We start from the raw sequence: 21,671 nt of genomic DNA, 5'->3' as shown, positions 1-21,671 counted from the left end.
TCTTTCACATCCGTGACAGTGCTGCTGATTCCGTGGAAAGACCAATCTATCTAACAAACACATTCAGTTTTGCAGTCCTTATACATGATGTTTTGTTGCCAGAAGAAGCAAAACCAATGTTTAAAGTAAGCCCCATTTCAGTGAACAATTTTACCTAATAGTAAATGTTTAAATGTATTGCACTGTATTAAATTGTAACATTGATCTTCATTGTTCACTGATCTAGGTCCAGAACTTCAGTAAACCAGTCTTAATTCCGCCTAATGAATCCAGATATATTTTTACACTTCATTTTATGCCTTCCACATCATCTGTTCATATAGATAACAATATTTTACTTATCACCAATGCTTCTAAATTTCACCTACCTGTCCGAGCATACACGGGATTTTTAGATGTAAGTATTTTCCCTTTTTTTTAGCTACTTCAGACTAATTAGAGGCAGACCTCATAGGACTGTTTTTAATTCTTTATTCTATTTCTATAGGAGGATGGCTTTTTTTTAATTTCAAAATTATTTTACCATCTCTTTCCTTAAACAGCTTTGGTTACTGATTAAAAATTCGATTTTGTTCCCATTAGTTTTACATAGAAAATTTATAGAATTTTGAGATTGTCACAGTACTGCTGTATTAGACTTATTAATGCATTTGTTAATGAGCTTAGAGTTTGAGGACATTTTATATTTAACTTATGCTAAAATACCTTTATCAATCTTTCTAGTACTTTGTACTGCCTCCAAAAACTGAGGAACGATTTATAGATTTTGGCATATTGAGTGCAACAGAAGCTACCAGCATTTTATTTGCAGTCATCAACAGCAATCCGATAGAGGTGAGGGTGGTTATTTTTAGTTTGCCTTTTAAAAAAAATTACATTAGTGTTCGTACTGACAGCGGTACCTTTTGTTCTTTTTAAGCTGGCTATAAAAAGTTGGCATATTATAGGGGATGGTTTGGCCATAGAACTTCTAACAACTGAAAAGGGAAACAGAACAACAATAATTGCAAACCACCATGAACTGCAAAATACTATTGCATCTGATCAATCTTCAGTAAGTAATCCTTAGAATCCATTGCTTAAAGCTGGATTTAGGAGCGGGGCGGAAAAAAGAGACAAATCTGTGACACCTCTTGTAGTTTCATTTTAGCAGGGGGGAGGGAGGGTAAGAATTCATTATTTTTGTCTGAATTTGAGTATGATGAAGCATGTAGTTGTTTGGGTTTTGGCTTTTTAAAATTTATTTTAAGAAGCAGTATTGTGTTCAAATTTGGTTAGATTTTGAAAGGGGAGACTTCAGAAATAGTAACCTCCATGCCTTCAGATGATGCTTATCATTTATTTGAGAAGAGTAGAATTTATCACCTCAAGGCATAGATAATTGTTGTGTTAGTAACTTATGTGTTTGGTTTTTTCTTTTTTCCACTGACAGTTGTTTCAAATGGATTTTGATTCAGTTTAAAGAAATAAGAGGGTGTTGGGTATGGTTTTTAGTGAAATTTCTTTCCATTTAATGGAATATAATGGATGACTTTTTCTACCATTTACAGGTGATACTAGCATCAGGTTATTATGCTGTGTTTAGAGTAAAACTAATAGCGAAAGAACTTGAAGGAATTCATGATGGAGCTGTACAAATCACAACAGATTATGAGGTATATTTATTATATATTCATGGTTGTCACCCAAATAATATGTTCGGTTTTTAAGTGTAAAGTTTTAAGAGTTGTATTAGTGGACAGATTGCAGCATCAGGGAGAAGTTGAGATTGAAAGGGATCTCTGAAGGTCATGTTATTTCTGCAGTAACTCAACATCAAACAACAGTAATACTACATATGCTGTGTCTTCTCTGAAGGAAAAAAGAATGACTTTCACTATGATTTTCATTTGGCTTTCAGAAATACCCATTTAAATCAGACTTAATGCTTTGAGGTGTGGGTTCTTCAGTGACTTGACACATCCTCAGAGCATCAGTGTATGGATCTTTTGGCCTAACACATGCTGACAACGTGCTTTTTGGTACATTGACAGTTACTGAATTTGAGCTATAATTTCAGAGGGATTTTTGTCAAAATGCAATGAGAAAGTTGTTTTGGAGAAACTGCAGTTTGCTGACAGTTGATGAAACAGTTCTTATACTAAGATTGGTAAAGTAAAGAACAGCCAGTTAATGCTCAACTTCATATGCCTGTTCTATTAATAAATTATTTTGCAGAAGAGAGAGAGATTCTAACACATAACAGAATCTGTATTTAAAATCTTTGGGTGATATATGTAGAAACAAACCATGTGACACACTGTGCTTACAAAGTTATGAAACTATATAGCTTATTGTGTGGTTTTGATGAAGCTGCAGAAAATGGGAAATTCCTGATTTCTGCCAGTTATCTGAGATTCTAAGCTTTTTTTAATATGTTTGTACATGTATGTGACGCTTCAGTTATAGAATCTGAAGCGTTTTATTTTCTTGCTTGTTCTTGCAAATTGTTCTACTTGTATTGGTAGCTTTAGTAATAGACAGAAAGGATCTCATAGACATCCCATCCACACTCCTTTTTCTACGTCTATGTCTATCTCAAGGTCTTACCATGACTTCTAGTATTTTTTGAGAAGTTTGGTGTATCCTCTTCCCTCATATGCACTGACTTTAAAGTTATGTTATCCTGCTGTTTTCCAACAAAGTAAGCCCCATTCAAGGGAGACCTATGTAGTGCCCCATTGGAGAGCTTGTATTTTAACTGTGCTTTTGTGTTCCGTGTAGAATGGTGCTCAGTGTGACTGAGCAAAGGTGTGCTTCCTGACAGTATGGAGTGACTGTTCTGAATATGATGATGTGTTGAAATCTTAATTCGTGTCTCCATGTTTTAAATGTGTATATAAATTTAGACTGCATTAATTGTAGAATTTCAATATTTTGTTATTCTATGCAATTTAAAAGTGGAAGAGACATTTAAAGGCTGAAATTGAAGTATTTTTTTTCTAAACTTGGTCCTTTTTTTTCCAGATTTTAACTATACCAGTGAAGGCAGTGATTGCTGTAGGCTCGCTGACCTGCTCCCCAAAACATGTTTTTCTTCCACCTTCTTTTCCGGTAAGAGATTTGGGTCATAGCATTAAATGTTTTCTTGCTGTGTTTTTTATCTGTCTGTCTTTTTAAAGAGAAACCACTGTCTTGAATTGTTGCATGTCAAGTTACTGGAGAAATTGCACTACCAAACTGTTGTGATTCAGTTTGTTGCTATTTTTTGGGGTTTTTAATCCCTCATGACCCAAGCATGAGTTATCCCTACATCTCCTCTACTGCCTGCTTGAATGGGATCTTGGAATACTGATACGATCCCAAACTTGATACGTTGCAGCTTCATTCTAACACAGCTGTGGTCACTTGGTTATTACCAATTCATATGTTAGCACAAAGAGTAAGAGAGAGATGAAATTGCACAAATACGTTTTTCAAATTCCTGAAGTTTAATACTAAAGACAACAAAGTCAGCTGATAAACTGATGTTTCAGTATAAGAAGTCCTTGATCTCTGTGGAAGCATTGTTGTATTGTTTCCACACTGAAAGTAGATCTTCTCAAGGGTACATGGTGGAGTACATGAACAAGAAAGCAAGAAAGCTGTGTGGGTCTACAGCTCTCTGTAAAAGTATGCAATGGCTGTTTTCATCCCTGCTCCTGCAGTAGTTTTTATTCAGTGAGTGCTGAAAGCAGCTTCTTTGCTCAGGGCTACAGTCTCAAGCAGCAAGCTATTAACCAGATAATACTTTCTTCTCACTTGGCTTTCAGCATAACCACAGAAACATGGGTAGTCAGGATATATTGACTTTGCAATTGGTATTTCATTGAAGTCTGAACTTTACATGACTTTCTGATGAGTGGGAAATGAAATATTATAGAAAATCAGAGGGAGAGAGATTGAAAACCTGGGGAAAAAGTAGCAAAAGGAGATAGAGATGGCAGTTTTCTGAAAGGATAAAACTAACTCCATGCATATTGGTGGAAATGATTTTTGTTTCCTTGTCTGTCCTGCATATTCTCAGTGTGTTGTAGAGCACCACCTGTTCTCACTTCCTTTTCTGATAGCTCCTTAGTATCTCCTGCTTATCTTACAATTTGCGTACTCTTAAATAGTAATTTTTCCCTGGCACTTTATCAAATGCATTACCTGATGCCTAGTAGATAATTTATAATTTTTTGAAAAAGTAATGCAATAGGCCTCATCAGAGGAAGATAAGTTGGTCAGCAGGATTTCAGTAAATCATTGCTACATTTGCCCCATTATCCATTCCATCTCCCTTCTGATCTCTTACTTCACATAATGCTCTAAAGTCTGTACTACTCTTGAGGTCAAGCGGTCATGCCTGCAGTTGTACAGATCACTTGTTATTTGTTATCTTTAGGATCTATGTTTCCTATTTGACTATGTGCCCTCACCATTATATGGATATTTATAACACTGACTGCCATATCTGTAACCTCATCTATGCACTGCTCCTTAAGCTTTTGATAAACTGAAATCACTTAAAGGTCCACTTTCGTTTCTTTCACCAAAGAGAAAGCAATTTCTGTCTTCTGTATCCTAATTTATATACCCTAATTCCTGGCAAGATCATTGTCGCTCTTGAATGCCACATTGAAATATTTTGTTCCATTTTGGGCCATAAAGAAATATATATATTTTTTTTAATCTCCATTTATTTTGTTCTAACTGGAATGGCTGAATAGCTTCTCTGTGTTTCTTACTATACGCCCGAGGTCTTGATCAGCTTGATTTTTTTGTTTGCTTTTGTTTTGTTTTGGCAGGCACCACTTCTTGTAGCACCTGTATTTCTCAGACTCTAAGGCATAGCCTCCTTGCTGTCATCATTCTTTCTCACCCTCAGACTGCTGTGATTTTTATTGGCTTCATGATCTTTTCTAGTAGTGTTTTTGCATAATTATTCATTCAGGGATCTTTGGACTCCTGCATTTTATTTGGGAGTATAGATTCAGATTATCACCTTTGACAAGATTCTAGATTGTTTTCTGGGTTTCCCCAAGCTTTTCAGAGCAGTCAGCTTCACTTACTACTTCTGTTAGTTGATCACTTAGCTCTTTTGATATTTGAGAACATTGACAGCAGACTTACTTTTCCTTTTTCTTGGATTAATTTTAAACTTATCGTATGATCACTGCATTCATGACACTTTTGCATCTTGTTGCTCTGTAATGCCTCCATTACTTCTGAAAATAAGCCTAGAATAGCATCAGTTCTTCTTGTTTCAGTGTTTGGTAGAGAAATTGGACAGCTATAACATCCAGGAGTAACTAGGCCCTGCAATTTCAGTAACACTTGCTTTTCAGTTCATACCTAGGATGTAATTCTGCAGCTGCCTGGTTCCTAGTGCTGTCTGTCTCTGTTTATAATTTCAGTGTATTTGCACCTAAGTCTGATTTCTGATACTCTGTCGAAGTTTGTCCGCAATAGAACTAGCAACGTATATAGGCCTTGTAAAGATCAGTGTCGTGATTTAAGCAGATCTTGGCTGTGTTGACTTCTGTGTTTTTAGCTCACAGTGCCACCTCTCAACTCTTCCTTGACCAATGCTCATCTTTAAGGACTTCTATGCTAAATAGCATTGTTCTTTTTTTCTTATTACTGATGGGTAAATCTTCCTTTATCTGTTTTTTTATGTCTAAATGCTCCATAAGGGTCTTAGTAAAATACCATTCATTTGTTCTACAGAGTTTAACAAACCTTTACCTCGCCCAGTTGATGGTAGTTTGTAACTCATAGGATTCCATAGATGAAGCTCAGACATACCCCCTATTCAGTTTAACAGAACTGTCCTGTTTAGAGATGTATTCTTGTAGTTTCTTTACCTCTGCAATTGCTACTATCGAGACTGTTACAGTGTGTGACTATTTCCTGAGGCCACAGTTAAATTTTGAGCCTGCGAAAGAGCATCTCTCATCCCTCCACTTAAGTCCTTACCTTAGAGAAATTTTTAAAAAGCTTGAAGTGTTGATTTAAGACAAACATGAAAAACTCAAGTCATGTTCATTAGACGATAGTCTTTGGTATTTAAATTTGCTTGTATTCATTTATTTATATAAATCTGAAATCTTGTCACTGATCCTGAGTAGAGCTTTTTTGTTTGTTTTGGTTCGGTTTTTATTTATCGTTTACTGTATACTTGTCAGGGTTGGGTTTTGAGATAAAGTGAAAAACATGGCCACAGAATCGTTGTTTACAAACTACATGTTCTGTGCTTAAAAGGTAAAATAATGTTTGGCTTAGAAGAGGAGGCAGAGTGTAAAGGTGTGGAGGAAAAAACTTGCACTCTTTTCTTTTTAAATGTTGTAATTTTAGCGCCTGGTGTCTCAGTTTATTGGGAGTGTGAAGGAGGGTTGTACCTATGTACCTATGCTGTCTGTCACCCGTAGTGTTTGTAATCTTCAGCTTCACTTCAGTGTTGCTTTCAGGTTATTCCTAATTGCTAGCAACTACATACTAGATCTCTTACAAGAAGCTTGTTTCCCTTTTGTAATAGGAGGCTCAGAAAACTGAAGTTTTCTCTTGCCTTTTGCTCCTCTGGTACTTTTTAAACATGATTTGATTAAGCAGAACCGTTGTCCTAACTCTTCAAGACACTTAAGATGTACTTAATTTTGAAAGAGGGATGACCTGTATTTGGAAGCAGTTGGATGAAAGAATACAACTTCACAGAAACTTACTTGAAGTGTTAAAAGTGGCATTGTCTTAAGATAGTATAGTTAAAAAACTCAATTTAATGTTTCAACTCTCATGTAGTGTTTACCAGCCTGCACAAATAAATACATATGCTAGAGAAAATGCATATCTGCAGACTTTTTTCATCCTTTCTTTCCTTTAGGGGAAAGTAGTTCACCAGAGCCTGAACGTTATGAACTCCTTTTCTCAGAAAGTGAAAATACAACACATACGCTCCCTGTCGGAAGATGTAAGGTTTTATTATAAGAGGCTAAGAAGTAATAAAGAAGATTTAGAGCCAGGGAAAAAATCAAAGGTTTGTTTATGCCTTATTTCTACATGTTTACAAGTTCTCTCTTATATATAGCATATGTTAAGTTTCTGTGGTCATCAGAAACCTTCTTTATTTTTAATTTGTTCATTAGATTTACTGTTCTGTTTCTTAATTGATCCTGCTCTTATTTGTTTTGCAGATTGCAAATATTTATTTTGATCCTGGTTTACAATGTGGAGATCATTGTTATGTAGGATTGCCTTTTCTGTCTAAATGTAAGTAATGTTTAACTTTATAATGAAAGTCTTTTAAAAAATAATAATAATAATTCCTCCTTAAGCAATGATTTTACATGAGGAATTTAAAAAACACATTGTTTTTTAAAGCGGAATCTAAAGTTCAGCACAGCATAGTAATGCAAGAAGACGCATGGGATTCTGACTGGGATTTGCATGAGAACTTATTCAAAGAATGGACAGAAATAAGAGAGAACTCAAGCCATAGGTAAGTATTTTATCCTTGTTACTTTCTCAGGCCTTAAATGACTAGATAATTCTGTATTGTATGTGCTCTTACAAAATACAAGGTTTCTTAATATTGCTGTGCTCTTTGATAGGGGGCCAAGAAGGAGTTACTTGACCTTGTCTGCAAAACCTTTAAAGAGAATATTTTAAAAGTTAAAAAATAGTAATAATTTCCTCAAGTCAAACACAACACTGAAAGTGACTATTCATTGGAGCATGCTGCAATTCTTGAAAAGATGGCAACAACAAAGCAGTTTCTACTCCGCAAAGATTTTCAAAACCAGATTGTACTGTTTATGCAATGTCCCTGATCAATCTGTTTTAAAGTAGTAACCCCTCTAAGATTTCATAAGGTTTTCTATTGCTGCTATTCCGAGATTATTGCATTTCAGTGAATTATCAAATTGTCTGGTATTTTTCCTTTAGATTTGCTAAATAGAAGGTGATTAATGATTGCTATTAAATATTTAGAAAAAGTCAAACTGTGTATGCTGCTATATACCTTTTAAACATCTGTCCTCTCGTACATAGTTATTTAATCTCCAAGAGACATAAGTTACCATTAACAGTATTAACTTCAGGAAGAAGTTCTTTACTGTGAGGAACTGAATCAGGTTGCCCAGAGAAGCTGTGGATGCCTTGGGAGTGTTCAAGGCCAGGCTGGATGGGGCTTTGAGCAACCTTGTCTAGAGGAAGGTGACCCTGCCATGGCAGAGGGGTTTGAACTGGATGATCTTTAAGGTCCCTTCCAACCCAAACCATTCTATGATTCTATACATCTTTTGTGATGATAGTATCCAGACTACTATTTCAAAAAAGGTATGCATATTTGTGGAGAAACAAAATGACTATATGTAGCTAGAGTAACAGAAGCATACTTCCTTTAAACTTTCTGTTACAATGTTGATATATTAATAACTCCTGAACAAATTTGATCGAAACAGAATCCTCTTATTTAGCCATACTGGTAACTTTTAAGAATGTCCTCTCACCTAGAGTAAGAGGACAGTAAAGAAAAGCTTTATTAAAAACTGAACACTTCTGAATAAGTAGCAGTTCTAGCTAGAATATACAATGCCTGAATATTATTTAATATGATATATAATCTAGAATATATAATGCTTTCAAAGACAGTTAAAATTAACCAACTATCCAAGGTAGCATTCAGCAAAGGAGAAACTGCTCCTTCTGGATACGGACAGGTTCTGAGATGGGCATTTGGAGTCTCTCCAAAATATTTCTCTAGGTTTGAAGTCTAGCATTTCATCTGTTTTGCTGACCAGAGAACTCAATACTGCTAGCCTTGTTTCAGCTCATGGTGGAGAGCTTGTAGCAGAACAAGAATCAAGTCTGTTGCAGAGGTCAGTTAATAGCAAAGAACTTCATTCACTGATGGAAATAGTAGATGGCACCAAGTGTGCCTAGTTCAGATTTGCTTTGGATTTCTTAGACGGGACTATAGGCACATACGTGTAGGATACGTGATTGAAAGACAGAGAGCTGGGTCTGTTTAGCCTGGAGAAGACTGAGAGGGGACCTTATTAATGTTTATAAATATCTGGTGGGTGTCAAGAAGATAGGGCCAGACTCTTTTCAGTAGTGGCCAGTGATAGGACAAGGGGCAATGGGCACAAACTGCGACACAGGAGGTTCCATCTGCAAATGAGGAAAAACTTCTTCACTGTGATGGTGACAGAGCACTGGGACAGGCTGCCCAGAGAGGCTGTGGAGTCTCATCTCTGGAGATATTCAAAACTCCCCTGGATGCAGTCCTGTCCAACTTGCTCTAGGTGAACCTCCTTTGGCAGGGGGGTTGGACTAGGTGATCTCCAGAGGTCCCTTCCAACCCCTACCATTCTGTGATACATACATGTATCCATTGCAGCTAGAGTACATGTACAAATTTACTGTACGTTGGACATGTGCAGGCACAATACGTTTTCTGGATCGTGGATGTCTGGATGTTGTATTGGAAACAGACTGTAGAAGGGCTAATATTTTTCCTTTCTACTGTTTATGCCTTTGCAAACCATCAAATATATTTTGGGTTATTTTTCTTACTGATCTATATCTCAATTATAGTCTCAAAACTTGTTTCTGCAATAGTAATAGCTAGGCGCTTCCTAATGAAAGATAAAATTTGTGTCTCGCTGTCCAGAGTGAGTGTTGTGTTGCAGTGCTTAAATCCTACTGCATTTTCTGCTCACCTTTATCTATAAATAGGCCATAACAGAACTTGAAATGGATGGATATTGGCAACAATACATAAATAGAGAACATCTTTAGAATCCTTGGGTTGGTCTTATGTAGCATGTTTTGGTGGTTTCTGTTGTGCTTTTTAATAGCAGTATGTATGGGAAGAGCTCCATGGGTTTTTGCAATTGTATATAAATATAATGTACCGTGCTGCTTCTCTAACTAATGTTATCAGGGTGCTTATAAGCACTTTTCTTTTTCCAGGATTTTCTAATTTTACTTGTGTAAAGTAAGTTTTATAACTGTTTCTCCAGACTCAATGCTGTGTTTGAAGTAGACACAGATCTTCAGAAGGATGTCCGGTTGAAAGTTACAGCAGAAATGGCCTGGCCTTCCATACTCAGTTCACCACGCCATCTAAGCTTCCCTCTTACCAATACAAACAGTTCATCAGTAAGTTATTTTGTTGATAGTATAATTTTATAGGGACTGCATTTTTAACAGCTGTTTCTAATTATGTTAACCCCAACATAAACTTGACAAAAATTCTGTTTCTGAATAGGAAGAAGAAATCTTTCTAGAAAATCCAGCTGACGTTCCTGTGTATGTTCAGTTCCTCCCTGTAGCTCTGTATTCTAACCCATCCACCTTTGTTGATAAAATGTTAGAACGGTAAGTATTGTTTTAGAGTAGCTGGGTCATTCTCGCTCTAAAGCAAAATGCATTGAACAAAAAATGCATGCAGTGTTTGGCAGCTGTGTTGGTAGTTACAGTTTTGGCCGCTTCTAGAATTTGAATCGTTAGCCCTGTTGAAAACTGAATCTAGGCTGATTGCCATTGAATGCACATCTGTATTTTTTGCTGAGCTAAAATGATGTTTATATTTCTTCGTAACTTGAAGTATGAGAGGGAGAAATAAGAAAAACCGAATGATCCTTTCAGCTGCATATTGTTTGAGTCCTACCATCAGTTCTTGATTTGTGCTAAAATCCTGAAGTGAAAGTATGTTACTATCTTCCCTGATCTGGAGGAAAAAAAATTATGTGTCTGTTTCAGGTTTAATTTAAGTAAGCCAACTAATTTCAATCTGAGGACTCTAGAGTTCCAGGTCTTCAGAAATTGCGTAAGTATTTCAATATGTTCTTCAGATTTAAAAATTTAGATATTTTAATGTTTTAATAACAGTTCAGTCATACATGTCTTCAAGTTTAGGTATTAGTATGTGTGAAAAATGTGATGCTTCTGTTGGATATTTTCAGGGAATTAGAAAAAGTAGTATTTCTTCAAATGTAACAGTTAAAATGTCTTTTTTTTTTTCTGTATGCTTACATTATAAAAGGATTATGGAAGTTACAGGAAAACTGCATTTATTCATTCTGTTACTAATACAGGATTATTTTCTTTGGTACAGTGGTTGGTAGTTCCAAAATTAGCAAAGTCCTGGGTTTTCCATTGCTTTGTTCTTTATTGTAAATTACTTGAGTTTTGAGGACAAGTTTTAAGTGTGTGCTTTTTCATATAGAGCATGCCACATCTTAAACACTTACTTTTCTTGCCCAATATATACACCTTTTCCCCTCCACTTGCAGTTAGTTTTGGATTAGCAATTTGATGCTTGCCCAGTATCTAAAGGCACACTTAGCAAAATACACTTTTTTCAATAGATTTTGTATTATTTTTAAGTTTGCTTTTCCCCTTTTTTCCTTTACTTAGAAAAACAATATTCTAAAGATGTTCTAATGGTGGAACATTGTGAGAATAGTAAATGTTACATAATGGCTTGATGTTAATTTGGTGTTTAAATACACATTTTAAAAACTTCTGAACTCCTTCTTCTACTAGAGCTTTATGAATCCACTTGTATATAGTTTTGCTCAGGTCTGGCTTGGTGTGTTCTGCTTCTTAATAAACACAGATGATTTAAATATAAGTAGGGAAATTCTTGGCTATCTTGGATATCAGGCTTTCTGGTTAAAAAAACCCAGTATATGTCATTGGTAGTACCCTTCATGACAAGACCAATTTTCTAGTTAAAATAATATAATTTCTATCAAATATATGTTAAACTATCCTATTTTTAAAAGTACTGCTTTGTTTTCCCCACTCTCTTTAAGGTCCAGCCGCTACAGAGCACTGTAGGACTTACAAAGGGACTGGCTCGTCATTCAGTTTTAAGCCTAATATTAAAACCTGGCGAGAGAAAGTCTGTCAAAGTAAAGTTCGCTCCAGTTCTTAATAAAACTGTTTCATCGTTAATTGTTATCAGGTATGACAGATATTTCCAAAATTAATGTGAGTTCTTCCAATGTTTTTTATTTATATGTAAGATCATACTTGTGATCAGCTGTCAGTCAGAAACTATTGCTTTTACAAGCATAATTGTAAAATCATATGTGTCTGGAAAATAATTTAATTTAAATGTAATTGTGATAGGTTTTACAGTAGCTAAACTGTATTCAGTACAGTTCTAATATAAATATATTATCCACTCTTATACTTGGAGACTTGAATTCTTAAATACATGCTACGTTGTCTTGAAAGCAGAGGCTCTAGTTACAGATACCATTTGCAAGATCTAGCTGCAATGCAAGTTCATTCTTTCTACTAAAGAGCTCTGTTCAAGTAACTAATTCACTTTTGTATCAGGTGTGATACATTAATATGATGTTGAAATATAAACTTACACTAGTACCTCCTTGGGTTTTTTATTTGTATGCAATGTTGTGGTTTCTTAGGTTTTTGTCTTCGCAAACACTTTGTTTGAGACCCTCACTGTTAACTTTCATATTCTAGGGAATTATTTGTGGAACTGCTTATGTTTCTGTCCTCCAGATTTGGGATATAACTTCATAGTCTGTAGAGAAATTTGTGGGAACAGTAGACTGCATGATCCTTTTATAAATGTTTCCCCTTTTTCTCTGTACACAGAAATAATTTGACAGTAATAGATGCCATAATGGTACAAGGACAAGGAACAACTGAGAGCTTGAAGGTTGCAGGCAAACCTCCTGGTCCAGGAAGTTCTTTACGCTTTAAAATCACAGAAGCATTATTAAAAGACTGTTCAGAAAGTGAGTACTTCGTGAGCTACTAGGCTGAACAAAAAAGAAATTACATTTTACATGTACAACTTGAAATGTGTGGAAATATTTTTTCCCCTGTTCTAGTCCCCCAGAAATTTAATTCCTTTAAATACATTAAAATGGCTTCTTCATTCAGGCAGAAAATTAAATATTTTGCCTTTTTCATTTTAATGTGAAAATTAGGAAAGATGAAGCAAAAGGCCTTCATTCACTAAAATTCAAGGCAGAAGAGGTGAAGATCCTAGTATATTTACTAGGATAATCTCTGATTCCTAAATTTAAGTCAAATTGGATCACAGATACAACTTCTTGTGTGTGTATATATGTGTGTGTGTGTGTGTGTGTGTGTGTGTGTGTATATATATATATATATATATATATTTCACCCCGCCTCACCCCCCCACCCCTCACACCTTCAGAATCTTTATGCACATAGCCAGCAGGCAAAAAGGTAGGGTATGTTCCTTGATGAAAATTAAATCCTAGCCAGATTCTACTCTGGGTTCAGAGGTTTTCTGCTGTGTGGCCCCAGGCTTGCTTCTGAGAGGAGTGCTAAGAGTACCTGTATTACCAAAGGAACTGGTAAAAGAGGTTTCCTTGTATCTGGTATTAAAATCTGCTTTGCTGCTTTGCAGTTTTGAAGACATATTTGTAAGGTGGCATGTTAATTATTATCTGAGATTATTCTGCTTTTTTTGAGGGATGAGTAAGAAAACTTCAGATATAGCTTAGTCATTACCTCTTACATGTGGTTTAGGATTTTTTTGCTAATAAGATATGTGTAGCTCAGACATGGATTTTATTTTTGAGAAACAAAAGAGTAAGTTTTAATGCTGCTTATGCTGGGACTTTTCACAGAATACCACAAAAGTAAGCAGGACATCAAAGAACTTGACAGATTAGATTATTTTTTGTGAGGCAGCAGTGCTATCAGAGTTTTGGGGGTTCATGTTTTTTCCCTGATGAGTTTGAGGGCTGGAGTCTGGAATTGTACAAGTGCCCTATCTTGATAATGATGAGAATCTGGCTGCAGAGATCTGTTCCTGCAGGTTACATAAAGATTTCCATGGGCCTTGCTAGTCCCTTTTCCTGCTGTAACACTGACAGAACTCTCTTCGACTGTCAAAGATGAATATAGTGAAGGATGTCTGTTTAGCACAACAGTAATTACTTTCTGCTGTTTGTTTCTAGAAATGAAATACAAAGAACCGAATTTCACACTGAGAAGAACGTTTAAAGTGGAAAATACAGGGCAACTGCAGATTTATGTGAAAACTATGGAAATCAGTGGCTATACATGTGAAGGATATGGATTTAAAGTAGTTAACTGTCATGAGTTTGCACTAAGTGCCAATTCCTCTAAAGACATTGTCATATTGTAAGTGTTTTTTCTTATGTCTAAATGGAGTCTTACATTGGGAATTATGTGTGCCTAAGTCTGTTTCAGAGGAAAACTCTTGGTTCAATTATGAGATTTTTTATTAAGCTTTGAGTGTTTTGGGGGTTTTTTATGCAACAGAAACCATGAAATTTTTCTCTTTTCTTACAAACACTATTTGATTTTTAAATGACTTCATGTTTTCATGACTGAATACAGTATTACTTCTATTACTGTCCAGTAAGTCTGACTTACTGATTTGGGATAGTGTTACTCTATGTTTTTATACATTTCCTTCATTTGGATTGTGAATGCACGAGAGCTAGATTTACATATGTTTTTGGTGCATTGCAGTATGTAGAAAAGAGCCTTTAGTCTAAGGATTATTATCATAATGCACAGCATTTTAGTCTTGAATATTTTTCTCTGTTGCCTTAATGATAATGATTGTTTAATTCTGTCAGTTTTTATTGTAAAAGATATCTGCACCAAAACCTGATTTTTTTAACAGTTTGGATTTAAGTTTAACTATTCAGAGTATGGTATCTAAAAAGTTCAGAAGATGCTTCTGTTCAGCAAGAGGACTTACAAGATATTGGAGGCAGTAAAACTTCACTAGTATTTCTGCAACAATCATAGTGGTGATGTTTTTGAAAAGGCATGCAGTTGTGACTTAAAAGGGAAGTGTTTAAAAACTTTATAGCTCACATAATGGTTGGTTCCATTGCTTACCTACAGCTGCTCTTAATTTTTCACTGATTAAACAGTAAAACAGATTTGACCAAAACTTAATTTCAGTTATTATATCTTCATATGGTGTATCAGGGGTAATCCAGTATCAGATGTGTTCTGTATAGGTCTTCATGAACTTAGTCAAACACATCTTGAGGTATTTGAAAGATACTCATAAGTATTCTCAGGCTAATAATCATCATTATGTGTTGTTCTGCGAGGGCTGTTTGTTATAAATGTCTGATTGGGATGCTAGTCATGGCAGTAATTGGTGGAGCTTGTGGGTTTTAGTTGGTTTTTGTTTTTGTTTTTTTTTAAAAAATTTATGAATAATATAAGTTACCTCAAACTTTCATACTGTTCATTTGAAAAGTTCCAATGTGCTGTACTTTGTTTTCAGGTTTACACCTGATTTCACTGCTTCCAGAGTCATACGTGAATTAAAATTCATCACTGCGGGGGGCTCTGAATTCGTATTTATCTTGAATGCATCCCTTCCATATCACATGTTAGCAACATGTGCAGAAGCACTGCCCAGGCCCAACTGGGAACTGGCACTCTACATAATCATCTCAGGAATAATGAGGTAGGGTGTATATGTTTGTTCTTATCGGTGTATGTGCACGAACCATCCCTGCTTGAATACAGGTTACAGGGAAGTATGTATGTATTCAGTACATGCTATAATTGGTGTAAAATAAAATAGGATGAGGTGAAAAGGAAACAAATTAATAAATGCCCCTATGGATTGAGTGAACAGTTTAAGGCTGAGGACTACTGACTTTGTGCTCAAACTGAGGACAAAATAATACACTTCTTCCTTGGGCCTATTTCCTGAGGTGAGATACATACTCCTGTTAACCCTGGTAATGTGTAGGTTTCTTGATAAATGATTAAGACATATTGGAATCAAATTAGATACTAAAGCAGTGCTAACTGTGAATTCCCATGGAAATTTAAGCATCCTTCTGGAGCATTGTGCTTTAGAGAGATATGAGGCAGTGACTGTAGTGAGCTTAGCAGGTGCCTTGGATGAATTTAACTTTACTGCCACTTGTATGTGACAGACAACTGGTGATACTAATAATGGGATTTCTGAGAACCTGAAGGGCATGGTTTGCAATGCTGCACACTTGCAGGTTACGTAGTAGCATATTAATGTGCTTTTTTCTCAGCACACAGATGTGTGTTAGCTATGACTGGTTGAAATGCGAGTTGAAAATTCCACTGCATTTTCCTAGTCTAACCTCTTCCTATCTTTATTTATTTGAAGTCTGAGGTTATAAACAATGCGCCCCTGCTCACCTCCTGGATGTGAGACACTTTCCCCCACTGATTTTATCCAGAGAAAACCCTAACACAGAAACTTACCAGGGTAAATTGTTACTTACCAGTAACAACTACTGCCGTTTTCCTTTTTCATTAGTACTAAGTTTATATCTTAGCGTGAGATAGATTGCTGCTGGAGGTGCTTGTGATGAAAAGTGGTCTTTCTGTGTGCTGCAAGTCCAAAGCTTCATCACAAATATGTAATATTCCTCCCCTTTTTTTTTCATATTAAGATACTGGCTCTTCCATTTTGCTGTACTAGAGTATATAAATGTTTGTTTAGGCTGTCTTTCTTTCTAGGGATTAATAAAAGAAATAGAGAAGATAAAGTTACAGCCTGCATCTTTTTTTTTGAATCTTCATCACTTCCCTAAGAAATGCAGTTTAGTTAGGAAACAAAATTTCCCAAGGAACAGAAATTTTCCTGTTCCTTAGGAAATGCAGTTTCCTAAGTAACACTGCATTACTTTGGAAAGTGCTGAGTAAGTACTTAATTAGTTTTCCTCTGTATATTTGCAAGAAATTCATAAGCTTAGTTTCTCTTTAGTTTATTGACAGAGTGAATAATGCTTGTCAGCTCCTAAGTGTAGTTTGCATGGAAAAATTTTTATGTAATGTATTTGTTAATTAGACTTTACAAAAGAATACAGATTACTAATCCTTTCCCTCACTATGGCTTTTTCCTACAAGTACAAAATATCCTTCTTAGCAGGAAACTGGAGAAGTGTCCTAATGTAACAATTTCATAATATTACAAGAATCTTGTGCACAGATAGCCTCTAACTTTTAGGATGCCATCCTGCAGAGGTTTGCTGGTTGCCAATAAAACAATACTTCCATATTGTTGCAAAGCTATCCTTAATTTCTAGGAATTAACAACTCTAGGAGTTTGTTTAGGTCATGTTTTTAATTTGATGATGTGGCATTTTTTGTTACTTTCCCCAAGTCACTGTTGGTTTGGATTGTTACCATACTTGTGGCTCCAAGTTTTGAAGTCCAACTTGATAGGATATGCATAAAGATGCCAAAGGAGCCAGGCCTTTTTTTGAAGGACTTACCAACTGGGCATATGTGTGCTCCAAAATAAAACTGTGAGGGGAAAGAGGGATCACAGAATTGCCCAGATTGGAAAAGACCTTTAATATCATGGAATCAGTCATTAACCTCACACTGACAAGTCCTTGACTAAACCATGTCCCTAAGCACTATGTCTACACAACTCTTAAATACCTCCAGGGATGGGGACTCCACCACTGCCCTGGGCAACCCGTTCCAATGCCTGATAACTCTTTCAGTAAAGAAACTCTTCCTAATATCCAATCTAAACTGGTGCAACTTGAGACCATTTCCTCTTGTCAGGTCACTTGTTACTTGGATGTACCAAGATCATTCTTGGGTGTCTAGACCATGTTATTTCCCACTGTGTTGTTCCTTACACTAATTTGTTTTGCAATTAAATGACATAAACACTTTAGGCTAGTTTTTTTGGTTTTTTTTTTTCAATAACACATTTTTTAAAAAGCAAAAATCCCAAACCACCACTGCTTCCACCACCACTACGTCAAAACCAGAAAGTGCAGTTAAAAAGACCACAGAACAAGCTTTGTTCCGTTTTTCATTTCAAAGCTGGTGTTTATCAAAACGCCAAAATTGGCTTACATAGAGGGAGTAGAGTCCTTACTCAAAGAGTGGCACAAAAGCCCTCAAGGTGACCTTTTGCAGCAGCCACCCCTGTACAACCTCTGTGGAGCCCAGCATTGATACTGCGAGGGGCGTGCTATGGAGCTGAGGGGGAAGAGTGCCCACCCAGCCCACCAAAACCCTGTGCACTCCAGCCCAAGTCTGTGTAGCACCATGGTGGTAGAGACATGATGCTCTTGTTGGCATCAGTCTTGTGAAACTTTCAAATAGCATCACAGATTACAATTAGCAAGTGAAAGAGATTATACTTTATTCCTTATATCCCAAAGGTAATTCCACTTTTGGTGGCATGGCACCCAAGACAAGTGTTACTCTTTCGAGTAACAGTTTGTGTAAACTTGTCTGAAAAAATTCCTCTATTTCTTTAACTTTTCTGTTGCTTGTTAACATTTTGGATGAACATTATCTTTCCTACCTTCTGCCATCTGGTTATGCATCTAGAATCCTTTTTAATCCCTGGGTCAGGGAAGAAAGCACTTATAACCAGCTATCAACAGCTGACTTAGTCTCCAGAGTTGTTTGTATTTTTGGTGATAGTCAAAACTTAAAAGATGATATCTAGACTAGATTCTTTTAACTAAAATTAAGCAAGAGATATCTCATCCTTTTGTGTGAATTGATGCTGGTTTTCATACATTTGGCTTAGAACAACTGGCAGTCAGAACAGGGGGGAGAACAGAATCTGAAGTTGCTAATTTAAAGTTCTTTTCTCATAAACTTTCTAGGGTAATAGGCAAGGCAAGCTTTAGTCATCGTCATTGTGTCTCCTCCCATTGAAACTCCCACCTGTTAGAAGATGAAATCGATAGCAGTGCGATGAAGGTCTCTGCAGTGGTTTTATTGCTTCATTCAAAAATATAGTTCACTGCAGTGCGTTATGTAAGTGGAGAACTCCTAAACACGGTATTGCAGCAGATGCAGTTAGCTGTAAAACACCTTGAGATAACGCTCTTAAATTTTACTTCTCTGAGCAGCAGTGCAATTCTCTGCAGAGGGTCTCTGCTTTTAAAATGGAATTGCATCAATGAGCTGTGAGAGCTGCTGGCAACTTGGATGCCATTTTAATATTTTAATATTTTTTTTCTTTTGGATTAATATTCTTGGCAACTGCATGTCAGACTTGCACCTAGCTTCCATTCTCAGTGTTAGTGATGTGTATATCATGCTAGACTTGTGCATTCTGTATTTCTATTAGACAGAGTTGTGGTTTGGATGCAATTTTCAGCTTTTCAGTACAAGATACAAACTTTTTGTCTAGTACCCTTAAAATACTCAAAACTAAGAAATACTTAGATGGCTGCCTCTCTTCTCTGCAGTGTACTCTTTCTCTTGGTAATTGGAACAGCCTATCTAGAAGCTCAAGGAATATGGGAGCCATTCAGGAGACGCTTGTCCTTTGAGGCCTCAAACCCTCCCTTTGATATGGGAAGGCCACTTGATCTCAGGAGAATAGTTGGAATTTCATCTGACGGAAAGTGAGTATATGTTTGGGGATGTTGTGAGATGTTTTCTGCCTTTTTTCTTTTCTTTAGTTATAAGGCTGGTAATTAAGTACTACTACTCTTTAGAACAGGCAAATGAATAATGATCCTCTCAGTTACTTATTAAAAAATGTCTTGGATAAAAAGATGGATTTTGTGATTGTGAGGAATATTCATCTTTTGGGAAAAAAAAGAAAGAAAGGAAAAACAACCAACTAAAACCAAACCCTGTCAAGTTTCCCATTAGTGTTTCTCACAAAATGAAAGGTATAGACTGGAGAAAAATTGGAGGCCAGAAGTTCCTACCTTTGGTGTCTTAAGTTAAAAAAAGGCTCCTTTCAGTGTTTCCTCCAACATATGTACTGACTGTCATTTTACTGTGGTTTTGCTCGTATGTACAGCGAGCAGGTGAACAGGAAATAATAAAGGCTACTGACTTGTCAAACAAGTCTTAGGCATTTTTGCTGGTTAAATGCCAAGAACAGTGTAGCTGAAGGGTTCTTTTGGACATAGTGATTCTTTTCTCACGTGGAAGAATGGAAACATTGTGGAGTCTATTTAAACACTTGTTGTTCTTCCAGCTTGAATGCGCTTGGATCAGATTCTAATCACAGTTCATCCAGAGGGATCTATGGAGCAGGCAGTTCATCTTCACGATCCAGTGCAGGGAATCACAAGCAATGCAATGCAACAGCACACTTTCACAGCAATAGAAATGCACCTGATGTTGAAAACATCAAATCCAAAAACAGTTCAAGCATACCTAATAGGACTTCAGCACAAGCAGCTTCCGTGCAGTCAGTGAACAGAGCGGGCCCCTTTACCTTGGATGCAGGTGCCACAGCTCAGACTCATGCCGCAGGCAAAAGAGCCAAGGGGACGAGGCAGAACCAGCAGCCAACGCAGCAGCAGGCACCAGCTTTGGCAGAGCAGCCCCTCCAGCAGCCCCCAGCATCTGGGCCCCAGCAGCAAGAGCAACAGACTGAAAGTGCTTTGCCACAGCTACCGCTTCTCAGCCCGCCTCACGGCGAATGCGCCAGCAGCAGAAGGCACAGCTCGGAGGATTCAGATCTCACTGGGCTCATAGAAACTATGGAAAAAGACTTTGACCACCCAGAATCCCCTTCCCCAGATGTGTTTACAGAGCAGCCCCCATCTCCACTAGCAAAAAACAAAGGTAATACACTTCTGCTTTTTTTAACAAGATGATTCACTATGTAAGCCACAGAACAAGATTTAATCAACTGTAAAGGTCATGTTTTCATAGTGTGGAAAGTGATAGCTTCTCAGCTGTTCCTACCCTGCTGTATGTGCCTGTGTCTTCAGCCCTTCCTTTATTCATTTCATGGTGCTGAAGTTCTCTGTGCAATGCTAGATTGTGATTCTTCCTGCAAAGTTTCCAGAATGTTTTGATGAAAGCAAGTGTAAATATTTAGACATCTGACCCTCTGAAGACAGAGAAAGATGCTTTTGATTGCTACTCCTTTGCCTTTGGGTTAGCATTCATCCCTCCCACCTCTTATTGTTTGTACTTGGGGCTGGGGATTGAGGAAAGGAAAAGGAAGTTGTCCTAGTGCATTATGAAAACTGAGACAAGGAGAAAGGGAGGAGGGGAAGAGAGAGGCGGGAGGGAGAGAGAGAGATGGGTAAACCCCTGTGGTATTGTTTGGGAATGGAATTCTTCGTGCCCAGACTTGCAGTTGTAGAAAATCCTTGATGTCAGGTGGTCAGCAAGTTAATATATGGCACCTGTGTTTATAAGCTGCATTCATCTCTGCATGAGGTTAGAGTTGAGTTTGAATTGTTTACGCATCTTTTCAGTTGTCTATTGCTTAAAATAATGTATTGAATTTCATACATTAGATATATTCCAACTTTAAAAATTACATGTCAGTTATTTTCCTTCTTGTAAACACTTTGTTAGAGTAGACCTTCCAATCATGCTTTTTGTGTTAACCATTTCACTTGTGTCCCAGAGTCATGCAGTTATAGATTTAATCTTGCTGTGTTTATTTCTAAATGATTTTTCACTTTTTTCTGACAACACCGTTCTACAGAAATGGTACAGATACTGTGTTGCTTATTAGAGATAAAGTTAAGAAAATGAGTAGGGGGAAGGCATATAAACCCTGAGGCATCTGTATGACCACGGACCAAAGAGGAAAACTTCACTCCGTTAAGTAGTAATGAGCAGAAAGTTCTTAACTGGCTCAGAGTGAATGTGATGATGTACCTGGAGTTTCAAAGAGGAGACTC

At 36.7% G+C, this 21,671-nt stretch overlaps 1 protein-coding gene across 1 annotated transcript in view; it reads left to right on the top strand.

The window, feature by feature from the left end:
- The window catches only part of TMEM131 (transmembrane protein 131), a gene marked incomplete at its 5' end in the record, with an annotated part of 49,152 nt that overhangs the window by 12,945 nt on the left and 14,536 nt on the right, over window positions 1–21,671 (top strand). The window contains 18 exon segments of the mRNA XM_010169880.2: window positions 1–125; window positions 227–397; window positions 724–834; window positions 920–1,054; window positions 1,551–1,655; window positions 3,007–3,093; window positions 6,881–7,033; window positions 7,191–7,266; window positions 7,378–7,495; window positions 10,026–10,164; window positions 10,274–10,383; window positions 10,768–10,834; window positions 11,826–11,977; window positions 12,640–12,782; window positions 13,986–14,172; window positions 15,305–15,490; window positions 19,251–19,409; window positions 19,997–20,592. The exon segment at window positions 1–125 is cut by the window's left edge and continues 5 nt beyond it. Coding sequence (XP_010168182.2) covers window positions 1–125; window positions 227–397; window positions 724–834; window positions 920–1,054; window positions 1,551–1,655; window positions 3,007–3,093; window positions 6,881–7,033; window positions 7,191–7,266; window positions 7,378–7,495; window positions 10,026–10,164; window positions 10,274–10,383; window positions 10,768–10,834; window positions 11,826–11,977; window positions 12,640–12,782; window positions 13,986–14,172; window positions 15,305–15,490; window positions 19,251–19,409; window positions 19,997–20,592 — 2,820 coding nt within the window.

The sequence above is a fragment of the Antrostomus carolinensis genome, unplaced genomic scaffold (genome assembly GCF_000700745.2).
Source record: "Antrostomus carolinensis isolate BGI_N321 unplaced genomic scaffold, ASM70074v2 scaffold14006, whole genome shotgun sequence".
In the NCBI taxonomy this organism is placed as follows: Eukaryota; Metazoa; Chordata; class Aves; order Caprimulgiformes; family Caprimulgidae; genus Antrostomus; species Antrostomus carolinensis.
Note: the sequence above shows the minus strand (reverse complement) of the source record. Positions and strands in the feature narration are given on the sequence as shown.